This window comes from Triturus cristatus, chromosome 1_2, assembly GCF_964204655.1.
Source record: "Triturus cristatus chromosome 1_2, aTriCri1.1, whole genome shotgun sequence".
NCBI lineage: Eukaryota > Metazoa > Chordata > Amphibia > Caudata > Salamandridae > Triturus > Triturus cristatus.
This window is the reverse complement of record NC_140580.1, coordinates 522,134,148-522,148,784: the sequence shown is the minus strand read 5'-3', so window position 1 is coordinate 522,148,784 and position 14,637 is coordinate 522,134,148. Positions and strand designations below refer to the sequence as shown.

The following is a 14,637-nucleotide window of genomic DNA, read 5'->3' as shown; positions in this document are numbered from 1 at the left end:
GGTCTCCCACAATTGTGTACTATAGGTCTATCTAATATTGGCCACTGGTGGTAGAAAATATTATGCATTGTCAATTTAGGTATTTATTTGTGTTTGGTTCCTAATACCGCTTTACAAAAATGGAAATAATTAATGTAAAAAAAAATAGCAATAAACACAGATTATAAAAGTATTTCATGTACATTGTAAAAACCGTTGTTGCTGCTACGTATAATTACATAATTTTTAAAGTATATATACAATTCAGTTAATTTCAGGTTGATATCACCACTTGAACAGGCCTGCCTAAACACACAAAGCAAAAACATTTGGCTCAAGATCTAAGCAATTGGATGTGTGCAAGTGACTGTTCGTAAACTGATACTTCACACTTTAAATTTGCCATTCAAATGCATGAGTTTAATGTGAATAAGAATAATACTTTATTCTTTCAATGTGTTCCCAGAAAATCAATGATTGTTCAAATGCAACATGCTTATTATAGTTTTTTCTAATCGTTTCAGCGATTTTATGTTGCCACTTCCCGACAACTGAGACGTTTGGATTCTGTCACGAGGTCCCCAATTTATTCCCACTTTGGGGAGACAGTGTCTGGATTATCAGTTATCCGTGCCTATGGCCATCAGGACCGATTCCTTCAACACAACGAGAGAACCATCGACATAAATTCAAAAAGTGTGTATTCCTGGATTGTCTCCAACAGGTAAGGCAACCTGAGGGTTTGGGCTCAATAAATGTGAGAGTTCAGAGATTGTAAGCCTTGACTGTGTTTGTAAATACATGGGTAAACTTTAGAGAGAATGACGATTCTCCAGTTATTATGCAGAGAGAATCTTGATTTCATTAAAGACAAACTGAGGCTAACATTATGCAAATACTTTTATTTGCTGCCCAAAACATGCAGCCCTTTAAAGAATGTAAGTACATCATAATAAGTAGAATGTTGACAACATGATGAGTAGAGTGTGTAGGCTCTCATCTTCCTCGTGGGCTGCGATGACACAGCAGTATAATTTGAAGAAACTCCAGAAAATCCATTTAGTCTTTAATATTGTTATCTGAGGATAAGAAGGCACATTGTATAGTGACATGTAGAAGGACTATTAAAGTAATGTACAATAATGTATTACTATAGTAATCTAAAAGCAGAAAAAAGTAATAATACATCAAAGATGTAAATGAAGTTGAACCCAAACCTCTTCAGGGAGAGGAGAGTGGGATAATGTTAGCCTCCGTTTGTCTTTAATGAAATCAAGATTCTCTCTGCATAATAATTGGAGAATCGTCATTTCATTACAAGACCGGAGGCTACCATTATGCATGTTTAAAGCTATGTAGAATTACACTGCTAACATGCTCAGTTGGTCTCAAGTAAAACTTAGAGAAGGTAGCTGCGTTAGACCAATCTGCTGCTTTAAGTATTTCGGGAAGAGAACCTCCTGCCCAGAATACTTTGCTAGCCATTGCACCCCTTGAAGAGTGAGCTCCCAGTTTAGATAGGTCAGTTCCAGCTTCATGCATAATCATCCTTATCCACCTGGCAAGGGTAGCTGAGCTTACAGGTCTGAAAGGTCTCACATTAGATAAAAGGAGTTGATCGCAACCAATAGCTCTAAAATTTGAAATCTTGTTTTCATAGCATTTCATACAATTTACAACACATAGTTTTTCACATTCATGGAAGGAAGGATAAAAGATGGTTTCAGACATTGTTCTCGTTCTTTTCCAGATGTCAAAATGGACCCCTTCAGATGAGTAAAATCTGTTAGAGATTTCCAGTGCACTAATATCAGAAACCCTTCTAAAGGAAATTAGGCATAGGAGAGTAGCCAATTTCATTGAGATCCTTTTAAGGGAGAGTGCTTTGTTGGCAGGCCAGGAAAGGAAAAGATTAAAAATAAGATTAACATCCCAAAGGGAATGGTAACGTGCCTTTGGAGGTCTTCTTAGTCTAATACCCTTCATAACTCTTTTGACAAGGGAGTTGCTACCGATGGCAAGGTTATTGATGAGAGCGTGACCTGAAGAAATTGATAGTTCTAAAGGAAAGACCTAAATCAAAGAGATGAGCAAGATAGTTAGCTATTTGTTGAGGAGGGCAAAGTACAGGATCCAAATCCCTCTCCACGCACCAACAAGACCATTTTCTCCAGATGCCCTTGTATCTTTTTCTTGTACCTAGAGCCCATGAATCTTCCAGTAGGCTTTTAGCTTCTCTTGAAAGATCAGAATATCTTCCTGAATTCCTGATATCCTCCAAGCAAGAAGGTTCATTTACCCTTCTAAGACTAAAGGGTGTTCTTCTCCGACTGGACCCTTGAGAAGGCCCAGGAATGAGGGAATCAGAAGAAGGAAGTCTACTGCTAACTATATCACCCCCGGAAACCAAACCTAGGATTTCCAAAAGGGGGTTATCAGAATGATTGAGCAAGACTCGAGTCTGACCTTCCACAATAGTCTCTGAATCATTGAGAAGGGGGAAAAGGCGCAAGCTTTGAACCCTTCCTAAGATTGGATAAATGCATCCACTCCTGATGCGTATCGGTCTGGTCTCCAACTGAAGTATCTCTCGACTTGGTGGGTCAACCTGCTGGCAAATAGGTCTAATTGTATCGGGCTCCAAACCTCTTGGATCTGTGAGAAGATCTCCGGGTTCAATTTCCATTCGCTTGCATCGTGGAGGAAACGTGAGTTCCAGTCTGCTCTCACATTCTGACAGCCAGGGATGAATTCTGCTCTTATGGTAATCTTGTGTTCCCAGCAAAAATACCATGGGGCATGTTATCAAGCCAGGCGATAATATTTTCGCAGATTTAGCGGCAGAAAACTGCCGCTAAAATGGCAATAATGGGCTTGATAATATGCTCTACGAAATTCCAATTGAAGCCCATGTTAGATGTCCTTCACATCTAACCTGGGCTTCAATTGGAATTCCATAGAGCATATTATCAAGCCCATTATCGCCGTTTTAGCGGCAGTTTTCTGCTGCTAAAACGGCGATAATTTTATCCCCTGTCTTGATAATATGCCCCCATATTCTTTTGGCAAGGTCTGACAGGTATTTTGATCTTGCGCCCCCAAGCCGATTTATATAAGAGACAGCTGAGAAGTTGTCTAAACGTATCAGTATATTTGAGTTTTTTAAAACTTCCTTGAAGCTCATGATTGCATTCAGAGCTGCAAGCATCTCCAAAGAATTTATGTGAAGGGATTTTTCTTCCAGAGACCACCTCCCACCGGTCTCTAAGTCTTTTAGGTGGGCACCCCATCCTTGATTGCTCACATCTGATTCTATGGTAAAGTCTGGTACATTCCCGAAGATAGCTTTCCCGTTCCACGCTTGGAGGTTTTTCAACCACCAATGAAGATCTTCTCAGGCACCTTGTGAGAGAGGAAGGGAGTCCTCATACCAGAGCCCCTTCCTCAGGCCCAAAGCCTTTAATCTTTGTAGACCCCTGTAGTGGAGAGGACCTGGTGATATTGCCTGGATAGATGATGAAAGTAGTCCTAAGATCCTGACCAGATCTTTTAAATGGATAGATTCTTTGGAAAGAATATGAGAAACATGTTTTTTATCTTGGTAACCTTCTTGTGAGGGAAAGTTGAATTGGAAAGAACAGTGTTCACGTTGAAACCAAGGAATTCTAGGTCTTGTGGGGGGAGCAAGATAGACTTTTCCATATTTATGATGAATCCCAAGTCTTAAAGGAGATTCATGGTTGTATTTAAATGTTTCGTAATTTCTAACTTCTCTTGAGACATGATAAGGATATCGTCTAGCTAAATTATTAGACGAATTCCTCTCCCTCTGAGAAAACTGACTACTGTACGTAGGACCTTGGTAAAGCACCAGGGGGCTGAAGATAGGCCGAAAGGAAGGCATTGGAATTGATAAAGGGTTCCTTTCCAAGTGAAACAAAGGTATTTGCGATATCCCTTGTGCATGGGTATGGTAAAGTATGCATCCTTCAGGTCTAACTTTACTAGCCAATCCCTGTTTTGCAAGATGTCCCTCAAAAGATGGATACCTTCCATCTTGAAATGTCTGTATATTAGGAAATTGTTAAAAAAAAATGAGATTTGTGACGGGACGCCAGCCCTTGTCCTTTTTTTTGACGAGGAAAATGGTACTTAAGAAACTCTTTGAAATTTCTGAATGTGGGATTATTACAATGGCTCCTTTGTCTAGCATTTGAGAAATTTCTATTTCTATTATTTTTGAATTTTCCTTGTCTAGAATAATTTCTTTTGGAATTTTCTTTTGGAAGGGTTCCTTCCAAAAATCTATCTTGAACCCAGTTACGGTTTCTAAAACCCATGGGTCTTGAGTGATTCTGAACCAATTGTTTGCAAAATGCTTGAATCTCCCAGCCACTTGGGAAGGGAGTGAAGAATTCAGACTTACCTTGGAAAGATTGGTTAGAGAACCTTGATCTTCCGCCACGGGTCCTTGAACCTCTTCCTCTCTGGGGATAAAAGATTGATCGGGTTCCTCTGTAAGGACGAGTGTCTCTTCCTTCTTGAGGGTAGAATTGGGACTTGAAGTAACCACAGCTGACAGGTTGTCCCCTCCTGTCAGCCCTTCCAAAAAGTGGTCTTCCCCAAAAACTCTGCGCATGTTGGATTGCGCCTTACTGAAGGCAATGAAGGTGGAAACGTATTTACCCAAATATTTTACAAAGTTATCACCAAACAACAAGCTTTTAGCATCACACATGTCCTCTTTCGCGGAAAGGTCCGTGAGTTTGGGGTTCATTCTAAGTAGGACAGCCTTCCTCCGTTCAGTGATTAAGTTGGCGTTAGCATTTCCAACAAAACAAATTGCGCATTGAGCCCATCCCCTCAAAAGTTCAATGTCGATGGGAGTATTGTTAGATCTGGCCTGTTCAGTCATATCAAGTATTCTTGAGAGTGGGCCCAGAACATCAAGAAGTTTATCTTGACATTGCTTCAGGCATCTTTCAATTCCTTTTCTTGGGTGCCTCCCTGATTTAAAAAGGAAGGTGATCAATTCTGGGTCAAGGTTGGGGTATTGCAAATCTTGTCCTCCGAAGAGGGGCGAGGGCACTCATTACGCAATAAATTGTGTGTCTCTCTGTCCAATGGTTTTCTTTCCCATTTTGATAAATATTTACCCATGTGAGACATAGGCCACCACTCCTTGCTGCGAGGGTGTCGAATGGCAGTGCGATTGAACATCTCCTGACCAAAGGAATCTTTAACAGTGAGTGAGGAAGTTGAGCGTAGATCCAAGTCTTCATCAAGATCCTCAGGGGTATCTTGTGGATTGAAAATACATTTGTCCTCCTCTAGGTCGGAGTCATCAATAAAATCATTGGTATTGTAAAAAATACCATCCTCTATAATGCCGCTAAGGGCACCTCTTCTCCCAGTCCCAGGGAACTGGGATCTCTCTATTGTGCTGCTATGAGCACCAGCATCTATTGTAGCGCGGGGGCTACCAATTTCAATAGCATGAGTGAATGCCTCTTTCGTGTGTTTTTTCTTCTGAAGTACTTTACCCCTAATCTTGGGTGCACTGCCAGAGGGGGAGTCCCCATCAGAAAGAGAGAAGTACGTCTCTTGCGGGGGAGAAATTATTTTCCTTTTCAGTAGGGCAGCATTAACTGCTTCCCAAACTGATGATTTGACCTCTTCATCGATTAATTTCTATAAATTATCCCCCAGAGGTTCTTTGTTTGTCTGAGGGGTATTAGCGTCAGGGTTCATTTCTATAAGTATAGTTATATTCCAAAAAAGCTAAAAGAGTAGCCTTGAAAATGCTTAGACCGTGACAAAATAAAACAGATGTTGGTATTTCCTCCTGGCAGTGTTTACGGTTGTGGTTGATCAGCGCTGAAATCTAGTTTAAACATTGCTTGCAATGTAACCGGAGCACATTTAAAACTTCTTAGATATTTTCAGTACGACAGAAGGCCACCAGGTGGCGATCTTGCATCAAATGTCTTTGAATGTATTCTTTTCAGAGGCATCGGCTCCGTATCAGGCTCCGTCTGTGTCAGTTAAGCTAACGCGCTTGTATAAGCAGCGTAGCTATGGAAACTGACATCTGAAAGGAGACGCGACTTCCTGTTGAAGCACGTCTCGTTTCCTAGCATGTTGCTAGGACACTGAGTCGAAAAAAACAAAGCTCCGAATCGGCTCAAAAGATCGTATATTTTTTCTTAAATATAACGCTTAAGACTTTAAATCATTTTTTGGCCGGGAGGTTAGAAGCAAATTCCGATTTGAGATCAGGGCATATTCGAGAATTGAGTTTAGGGCATGTCTTGAGATAATACGATCGTAAGATCGATGTTTATTTATGAAAAAAATCTAGAGTATTCTCACTGCCATAAATTGGACAAGGGGGGATAAATAAACCCTGAAAATAAAGGTTTGGTTAAGAATATAAGCAATATATATAAAGAAAAAACGTTTCTGTATAAACAAAATGTTATAATAATAGATATAAACACAGACCTCAATATTGATAAGAAAGCTTACAGAAATAGTAAAAAACACTCTTGGTTAAATATCATGAGTTAATAATCATAAACAGACAGGACAGATGGAAAAGAGTACTTAGCTGTGTCAGAGCAGCGAACAAAAGAAGATGAGAGCCTATACACTCTATTCATGTTGTCAACGTTCTACTTATTATGATGTACTTACATTCTTTAAAAGGCTGCATGTTTTGGGCAGCAAATAAAAGTATTTGCATAATGGTAGCCTCCGGTCTTGTAATGAAATCAGATCTTACAAAATAAAGTTTCCTACGACGTTTTGGTGATCCTTTGGAGTGCTTCTATTGCAATGCAAAAGGTGCAATATTTTAATTAGTGGTCAAAGCTGGCAGGGACTATATAGTAAGCACAGGAATCATCTTTGAAAGAAGTATTTCCCATCTAAATAAAACTCATTGTACATGTTAACTAAACAAATATTTAAAGTACATTATTATATAATTACACAATAAGTACTTGTTTTTTAAGAAAACTTGTTTTATGTGTAAAAAAAGCTAAATCAAAAATGCAACGTTGATGTTTTTGAAAAATGAGACACAGACCTCAGTAGTGTGTTTACATAGTTTTTTTTATCTTCTTGTAAACATTTATTTTACTGTTGTTGCTTTCCGAGATGACTTCAGGAGTTGTTTTTCACTTCACTTCAGTTGTCTGGTTCAACACTCAGACTGGTGCTTCATCCTGATAAAGCTTCCTTACTGAGTTCTGTTATTTTCTATAGTGTTTTTTTAGGTCTAACCTAGCATGCGTATGCACTGTCTCTCGACAGGTTGTATTCAGTCAGGGGGCTTACAGCCTGCATCCAACTTCTGATTGGCTTTTGTCATTGCTCTTTAAAAAACGTTGCTTCTAATTGGATAATGGTTCCTGCTTGTCCCACCTTTTTTCTCAATTGTTGATTCGCATCGATGCATAAATCTTTCATACTAAATAGTGAGCATGTTTGCAAACATGAAGACTAAAAATAAAATCTCTAGTGCAAAATTAAGCATATCAAAAGCCTGTTAGATATTTTTTGCAAATAGATATTAGAAACAGTTCAATACAAGTCAGTTTTAAAAAGAAAAGTAGCTTGGAACGTGTAGAAACACAAGCCAGTTTATAATCGGTGACTTAGTTTGTCACAAATCACTGATTATAAAGAAATTAGTATCTGCCAATCATACAGGGATTACAGAATCCCATGTATTATAAGCATATGGGCATCAAATTTAAGCAGCAGCATTTTCCTTTTTCTACTTGCACTCTTTCAACTTATTTTGCATATGTTTTTCAGTTTCTCCTTGTGGATGGTTGAGTTGGTGAATGCAAGAATGAGTCAGTGGGTGGATGAATGGATGCATGGGTGTTAGACAGAGTGACAGTGTGTATGATAAGGTACTGAGGGGCAGATTTACAAGCCCCTAGTGCCACTTTTAACATGGGAAAGTGACGCAAAAGTGGCGTAAGGGGCTTGTAAATCTGCCCCTGAGTGCTTAAATCAACCTGGAACTAAAAAGGCACTTTTAGTTATACACAAGACTTACTGGCATTGGGCAATGCTTATTTCAATAGTTCCAGAGTCATGTGAAAGGCTGTGTTTGGTTGGGATATGAGCACTTTTGTTCTTAGGTGCTGCAAAAGCAGTCAGATGAACTTTTGATTTTGAAATCACCCGTTACAGTTTTTGTCTATAACATGAATGCCCAAACTCTGACCTTTGTACTTGACAGGCCGGACATTCTGCTACGGATCAGGATGGATGTGAAGTGACGAAGCACTGTACAGTTTCTGTCAGGGCCGCTCCTCTGCTAAGGCGGAGGAGCGTCGCCCCACTGCTGTCAGAGCAGAAATAATAAAATGATAATTGCGTCGTTATTATCATTTTATTTTTTGTAGCTGCAGTGCTGGGTTAGGACTGGCAGGGGCTGATGGCACAGGGGGAGCAGTGGTTTGCACACTCCCTAAGTGCTCAGGACTGTTTGGCCGGCCCTTTTGGGCCGACCAAACAGTCATGCGCAATTTGCATGTTCTCCACCAGGCTGCATGACACAACCTGGTGAAGGACATGCAAAGCCTCCCTCTCCCCTTCTGAGCGCTGTGATTGGCTCAGGGGAGCTGAAGATCCGGGTGCTTCCTGCTGCCGAGACTGCAGGAAGAAGAAAGCTGAACAAGACGGAGGAAAGGCTGCGGCCAGAGAAAAGGTAAGACTTTTTAAAAAATTGTATCCCTCCCCCCCACCCCTGCCCCTCCACGGTCGTTCACTGCCAGCCGCTACTGGTTCCTGTCCTAACTACAGGGATGTTCTGCAGGACAAGATTGTGTTGGCTTGTCAGATCAGTGTGTGTGTAAACTCCGTGCAGAAAAAGATACAATCGACTACAAGTTCTTCACTGACCAAGCATTACAGTGTCAGGGAGCACTAAACCTGTTTTTTAGGTCTCGCCTAGCAACGCAGCGCATGCGCTGTTCGCCTTGGCGAGATCTATTGTTGTCGGTTTCTTGGCCGAAGGGGGACAGGACATGTGCACGCGCCCATAAGACAGGACATGGGCACGCGTACGGCTGAAGACGTTAGCATAAAAGACAGCAGGCGTGCAAGGACAGGAGATGTGCACGCGTGTACGGGTCGGCTCCCTCGCTCCCTCCCAGTCTGTGTGCACGCAGGACAGGAGATGTGCACGCGTTCAGCTGGCAATGTCCTCACCCTTCAGCTCTACCTCTGCCCAGGCATGGAAGCACATGCTGCCCTGCTTCCGAGGTTCCTTAGTGTTTCTGGACACTGCAAGTGCTGAGAGCCTGCACTGGAGAGTTGGAGGCGTGTGGGCTTTGCTGGGGGCGGGTGCACGAGCCGGGGGCTCACCGGACCGGTTGGATACCCTGGACAATCCCGAGCTGTGCTAGTCTTGGTTGGGCTGACAGCACACCACATTCCTACAAGAACGCTCATATCCAGACAGTTACAAGGACTCCACCTTGCTAGTTCAGGCACACATTCACAGTCTTTGGGTACTCCTCCAGGCAACCTTCTCCGCCACCCCAGCTTCTTTGCTGCACCCCAAATCTCCCGTCACTTCCCCAACACTCACAGAACTTGCTGGCAGTGGTGCTGATGTTAAGGGCAGTTCCGCTTTTAGCTGCCCCGCTCCCCGGGGGCTCCCCGTTTGCGGGCACGGGCCTGGTGCCCCCTTGGCCGGTGCTGTCTGCTTCGCAAGGCTGCCCCTGCTGTTCCCAGCTGTCGTGGTTCGGGTCCTCCATGGTCTCGTCGTCCATACTTGCTTCATCCGTGCTGCCTCTCAGCCTCCCGGCCGCAGGTCGCGCGCCCTGCGGCTCATGCTGACCCTCTTCAGCGCCGCCACCGAGCTCTATGAAGCCCATGGGCTGGTAAGGTAGTGACTATTACCCATTAGAGAAAAGCCACTTGGCCGCGACGAAGCGTCACGTTACACTCACGTTAAGTTACATCTTATTTGTGCGCCGTATTTATACACATGGCAGCGTGTCTAGACTTTTTGCATAAAAAACCCAGTTGCTGCAAGTTAATTAAGAAGAAGTAGTCAGGTGTTGAACGTCGCAGAATGGGGACGTGTTGGGTTCCGGGAGTAGTATGGGCAGCGCTTTAAATGGAAATACAGGTACTCACTATTCAGAGTATCTGTTTCCTTCCGAGAAGTGCCCATAAAATGTATTGCAGTCGTGCAGGCACTGTCACTTTCAAATTAAACAAGCGCCCAGTACCGGGCAGCTCCTGGTCATTTAAAGCACTGATTAAGGGTTTACAGGGCAGCTGAGGATGTCAAAGAGATGATAAATAAGCGGAGGTGCCATTCAGCGTCATGGTGGCTGCCATACCTTCTTACCTTACAGACTGCTTATGTGTGACGTGTTTGAGCGACAGTTTATTGCACGTTGAGCATGCTAAATCGGTGTCATAAACACTCATCTCAGCATACGCAAAATAGCCAAGTTATTAGACTTTCAGGCCAAGCAGGTGTGTCGAGGAATTATACGGGGCAGCTACTGATTACATTGTAAATTGTATTGATATAGGGCTTGCTACCCTTGATGAGGTGCTGAAGCACTTTGCTGCGAGTAGCACGATACTCCGGAACCCAGGATTAGATACATAGAGGTAGTAGGATAGTAATACTTTTTTTTTTCTCATTCGTTATGTTAGGTTTGTGCTTTTGGTTTCTTGTGTGTTTAGACAGACCTCTCCTCCATCGGCACGGGCGGCCATGAGTTGCTACATGCGCCACGGGCTGGGTAAATAAACACACCACCGGTGGAACAGACCTCGCATTTACCAGGGGCAGAGAACGTTTCACAACAGAGGCATTGTGCGAAGAATGCAGAAACAGCTCGAAGTGCCATTGATTCAATTAAAAGCGCAATGTGTAATAAAAGATTTGCCTTAGACATTCCCATAGGATTCTGGGACATTGAGTACGTTGGTGTGAAATAGTTAATACATCCGTTGAAATCCGGTTCACAATTTAGTACGAGTATCAAGACATGTGACAGATCACCTGAGGGGAAATATGGGTGTCTAAAAAGGGAGAAGAAAAAACTGCAAAAGAATGACAAGACATGACCCCGAACTAAGCTTTTAAAAGCTAGAAAAGCACATGCATTAGTAAGCGCATTGTGGAAGCTGTTGAGAAGTTAGTAAAATAAAATCAGATATCGATAAGCGTGGAGGCACAAGCGTATTCCAAGAGTTTTAGTGTATTTTAGTACAAAGATAAAATGAGGATTTTGGAGTTGAATACAGGGTTACGAGCTGTAAAGCAACTCTGCACAAATTTACGTGACATATGCAGAGTGCAGGGAGCAATAGGGTGACCAGATCATGGTTTAGGTTTTAATTAATTACTGTTTAAGTAATTTGAATTTATAATGAGTTATTTTGAGTTCATGTATTGTATCACGGGCGTTACTGGACTGGCGGTTGTTTTAAATTATTTTTTCTAGATACCCCTGATGAAGGGTTGTCCTGAAATGCATTGGGTATTTTTAATATTTTAATAAATCGTGGCATATGAAACATCCGATGCTCCTGTGTATTTTGTAAAAAATGGTGAAGAAAATGAGTAAAATGGATTGAATAAATTAAGGGTGAAATAGAAGAATAAAAAGGAAGTGAAATGTGGATTAACTAAGGAGTGAAATATACATTTGATTCATTGGATTCGTTAGGCAGTGCAGCTTGGAAGGGAACCATGTGGCTCCTTCATGTTCGGCTTTATAATTGCAGCGCAATTGGGCGGAGCGCTAACAAGCATGCACGCCTTCGCAAGGCGAAATGAAGAAATAGAAACATGAAAAACGAAAAATAAAATTGGATTACACTAGAGTGCATCTCACCACCTTTGTCCTATATCATGAACTTTCTAAAGGAGACATTGCCAGAATTGCAATTTAGAATCTGACTCCACCATATGGTGGGGTTTTAAATTGCTTCTAGAGACACCAAGCATGATGGGTTTACCCGTTCCAATTTGGAGATTACACTTATAAAATGTAATACGGTAGTTCCAATCTTATCCTAGGGGGGAGGTAGGCCTTGCAGTAGTCAAAAACGAATTTAAGGGTTTTTCACTACCAGGACATGTAAAACTTAAAAGTACATATACCACTTTTTAAATAAACTGCACCCTGCCCATGGGACTGTCCAGGGCCTACCTTAGGGGTGACTGATGTGCATTAAAAAGGAAGGTTGGGGCCTGGGAAAAGGTTTATTTTTCCAGGTAGGTCAAAATTGCAGTTTAAAATTGCACATACACAGGCTGCAGTGGCAGGTCCGAGACACAGTGTTGCAGGCCCACTAGTAGTTTTAAAATGACAGGCCCTGGGCACATGTATTGCCACTTTACTAAGGACTTACAAGTAAAATTAATTTGGCAATTGGGTAAAAGTGAATTTTACCATGTTTAAGGAAAGAGCACAAGCACTTTAGCACTGGTTAGCAGTCCTAAGGCCAGCAAAAACGAAGTTGGTAAAAACAGGAGGTGTGAAGGCAAAATATTAGGGGAAAACCACACCAGGTATACCAGGTCTAACACTTAGCTAGAGCTCACTGACCCTTGGCCAGCATATAAAGACCCCTGGTTAAATCTAAGGTATCCCAAGTTAGACCTAAGCTAACTATGTGTAAGTTTTCAGCGAGCCCTTAGAAAGGTCTGTCCGAGCTTTGAGCTCATGGTAAGCTACTTGTAGAGGGGAGAGTCTGTCAATTGCCCCTCTATTGTATGGGTGGGCGGAACTTGCAAGGTATTTACCTCTGTGAAATTCCGTTGAGCGACCTAAAAACTCAAAAGATTCTGTATAGTTCCACGAGTGGCGGAGTTCTATCGCACTGCCCACTCTGATTTTTAGTGCTAGGAGCTTGTCCTGCGCTTTAAAATCAGTGTGAACGGCACCACTCAGTGCACCAGAGGTGCTGCTTCTTTCTGCTGCTCGAGTAAATTTTATATTCAAACAACAGCTTTCTCAATGTGAGCGTTAGGGACCTGCTGCGACCGCCCGTGTTGAGTAATCTCTCTGGGAGACTGTCTAGCACTCGATTTTCTTGCTTGTGCTCACCAACTTAATGTTGACGAACCGCATTTGAGAAAAAAACTCCACACAAGGTGGTTGGTGGAGTTTTACCAAAACTCCATGCTCCAGAGCGCAGAGTGGGAAAAATTTCACAAACTCGACCAGAGGAGCGGAGCTTACCTCCCACCACTTAAGTGTGGCTCAATGATTAGAGCGGCAGACCCTGATGCAGAGGTCTAGCCCGGGACCAGGGTTCAATTCCCCGCCTCGGCGGGTCTTGGGCTCAAAAATTCCACGGACCTGATAATTCTCGCCTTGGTGCCTATTCCAATCATGGAGTCGCGCTCTGCAACTCTGGGCAATAGCTTGCTTAATCTCCACAACGGCCCCCACAACGCTAAGGATGCCTGGCCTCCACCTTGGGGGTGCCCAGGTGTGGACGCCTCACAGGGAAAGCCAGGATGGGTTCCACAGCGGTATTCGTACAAGCCCCTTGAGACCCTTGCGGGTGAGTAGTGCGCTATACAAGTATCAAATTTACATTTACAAATTTACATTTAAACAGCCCTTGTCCCACTATAAGTTACTGCCTCCTGGCCCTCAGAGACTACAAGAGACCTTTAGTCAGCTTTGAGAGACATTTACCCAGCCCTGAACTAATGCTTTTAAGCTCTCAGCTGGCCATTCCAGACTCTTGCCCTACTGTAGCAGTCACCAGTGCTCCTCTACTAGCTGATATAGCCTATCACCTCCATTAGCAACAGAGATCCTATTACTGTCATCATAGTTCAAATAACCTCCCTGCCAGTCTGCCCCTCACAGTCCAATCTATTGGGACCCTAGGTACCTGCATTCAGCATGTATCCAGGAAAAGCACTAAGTTGAGACATTTCGCCGGGACTTGGTTTAGCACTCGATTTTCTCGCTTATCAACTTAGTGTTGGCGAGCCATGTGCGACAAAAAAGTCTGCCACCTGGTGGTTGGTGGAGTTTTTCTGAAACTCCTTGCTCCAAGTGAACCACGGAATGGGCAAAACTCTGCGAACTCTGCCAGAGGAGTGAAGTGTACCGCCGACCCAACCTAAGAATTAAATATGTGTTATTATTAGCCTACCCATTTGATCAATGTGAAACATACACATCTTTTTAATGTCTCCAGTTGAAATGAAATGAAATTGTGCCTCCTGCAGTATTACTCATTATATAACAAGGCCAATACCATATCCCTCACAAAAAGAAAAAAAGAGTTCCTTTAAAGTTATTTTAAATCACATATCAGCTCATAAGTCACTGGAAATATATGAACCAAATCCTTTTGGGTTTTGGTGCCTCCCCCCCACCTGAATGTATGGATATGTAAATCATTCATTGTGTCTCGTGAATCAACCAGAGTGAAATGAGGTTTGTGGTAACAGAGGTCTCATCTGAAGAAGCTCTAGTGTAGTATGTGTGGTAAAGTGAAACCAATATTCGCCATGGAAATTCAGGAACGTTTCATCGTGGAAAAGTATTTTTCATAAAATGAAAAAAGTGTTTACATTGCTCAAACCCCTATTCATTAGGTATACTAAGTGAAGGGAATGTAAGTCTG

At 42.5% G+C, this 14,637-nt stretch overlaps 1 protein-coding gene across 2 annotated transcripts in view; it reads left to right on the top strand.

The window, feature by feature from the left end:
- Positions 1-14,637, top strand: part of ABCC2 (ATP binding cassette subfamily C member 2) — a 354,899-nt gene that overhangs the window by 322,016 nt on the left and 18,246 nt on the right. For both annotated transcript variants that reach the window (XM_085606294.1, XM_085606296.1), the window contains exon 25: positions 504-703. In XM_085606294.1, coding sequence (XP_085462420.1) covers positions 504-703 — 200 coding nt within the window. The remainder of the gene's footprint in view (positions 1-503; positions 704-14,637) is intronic.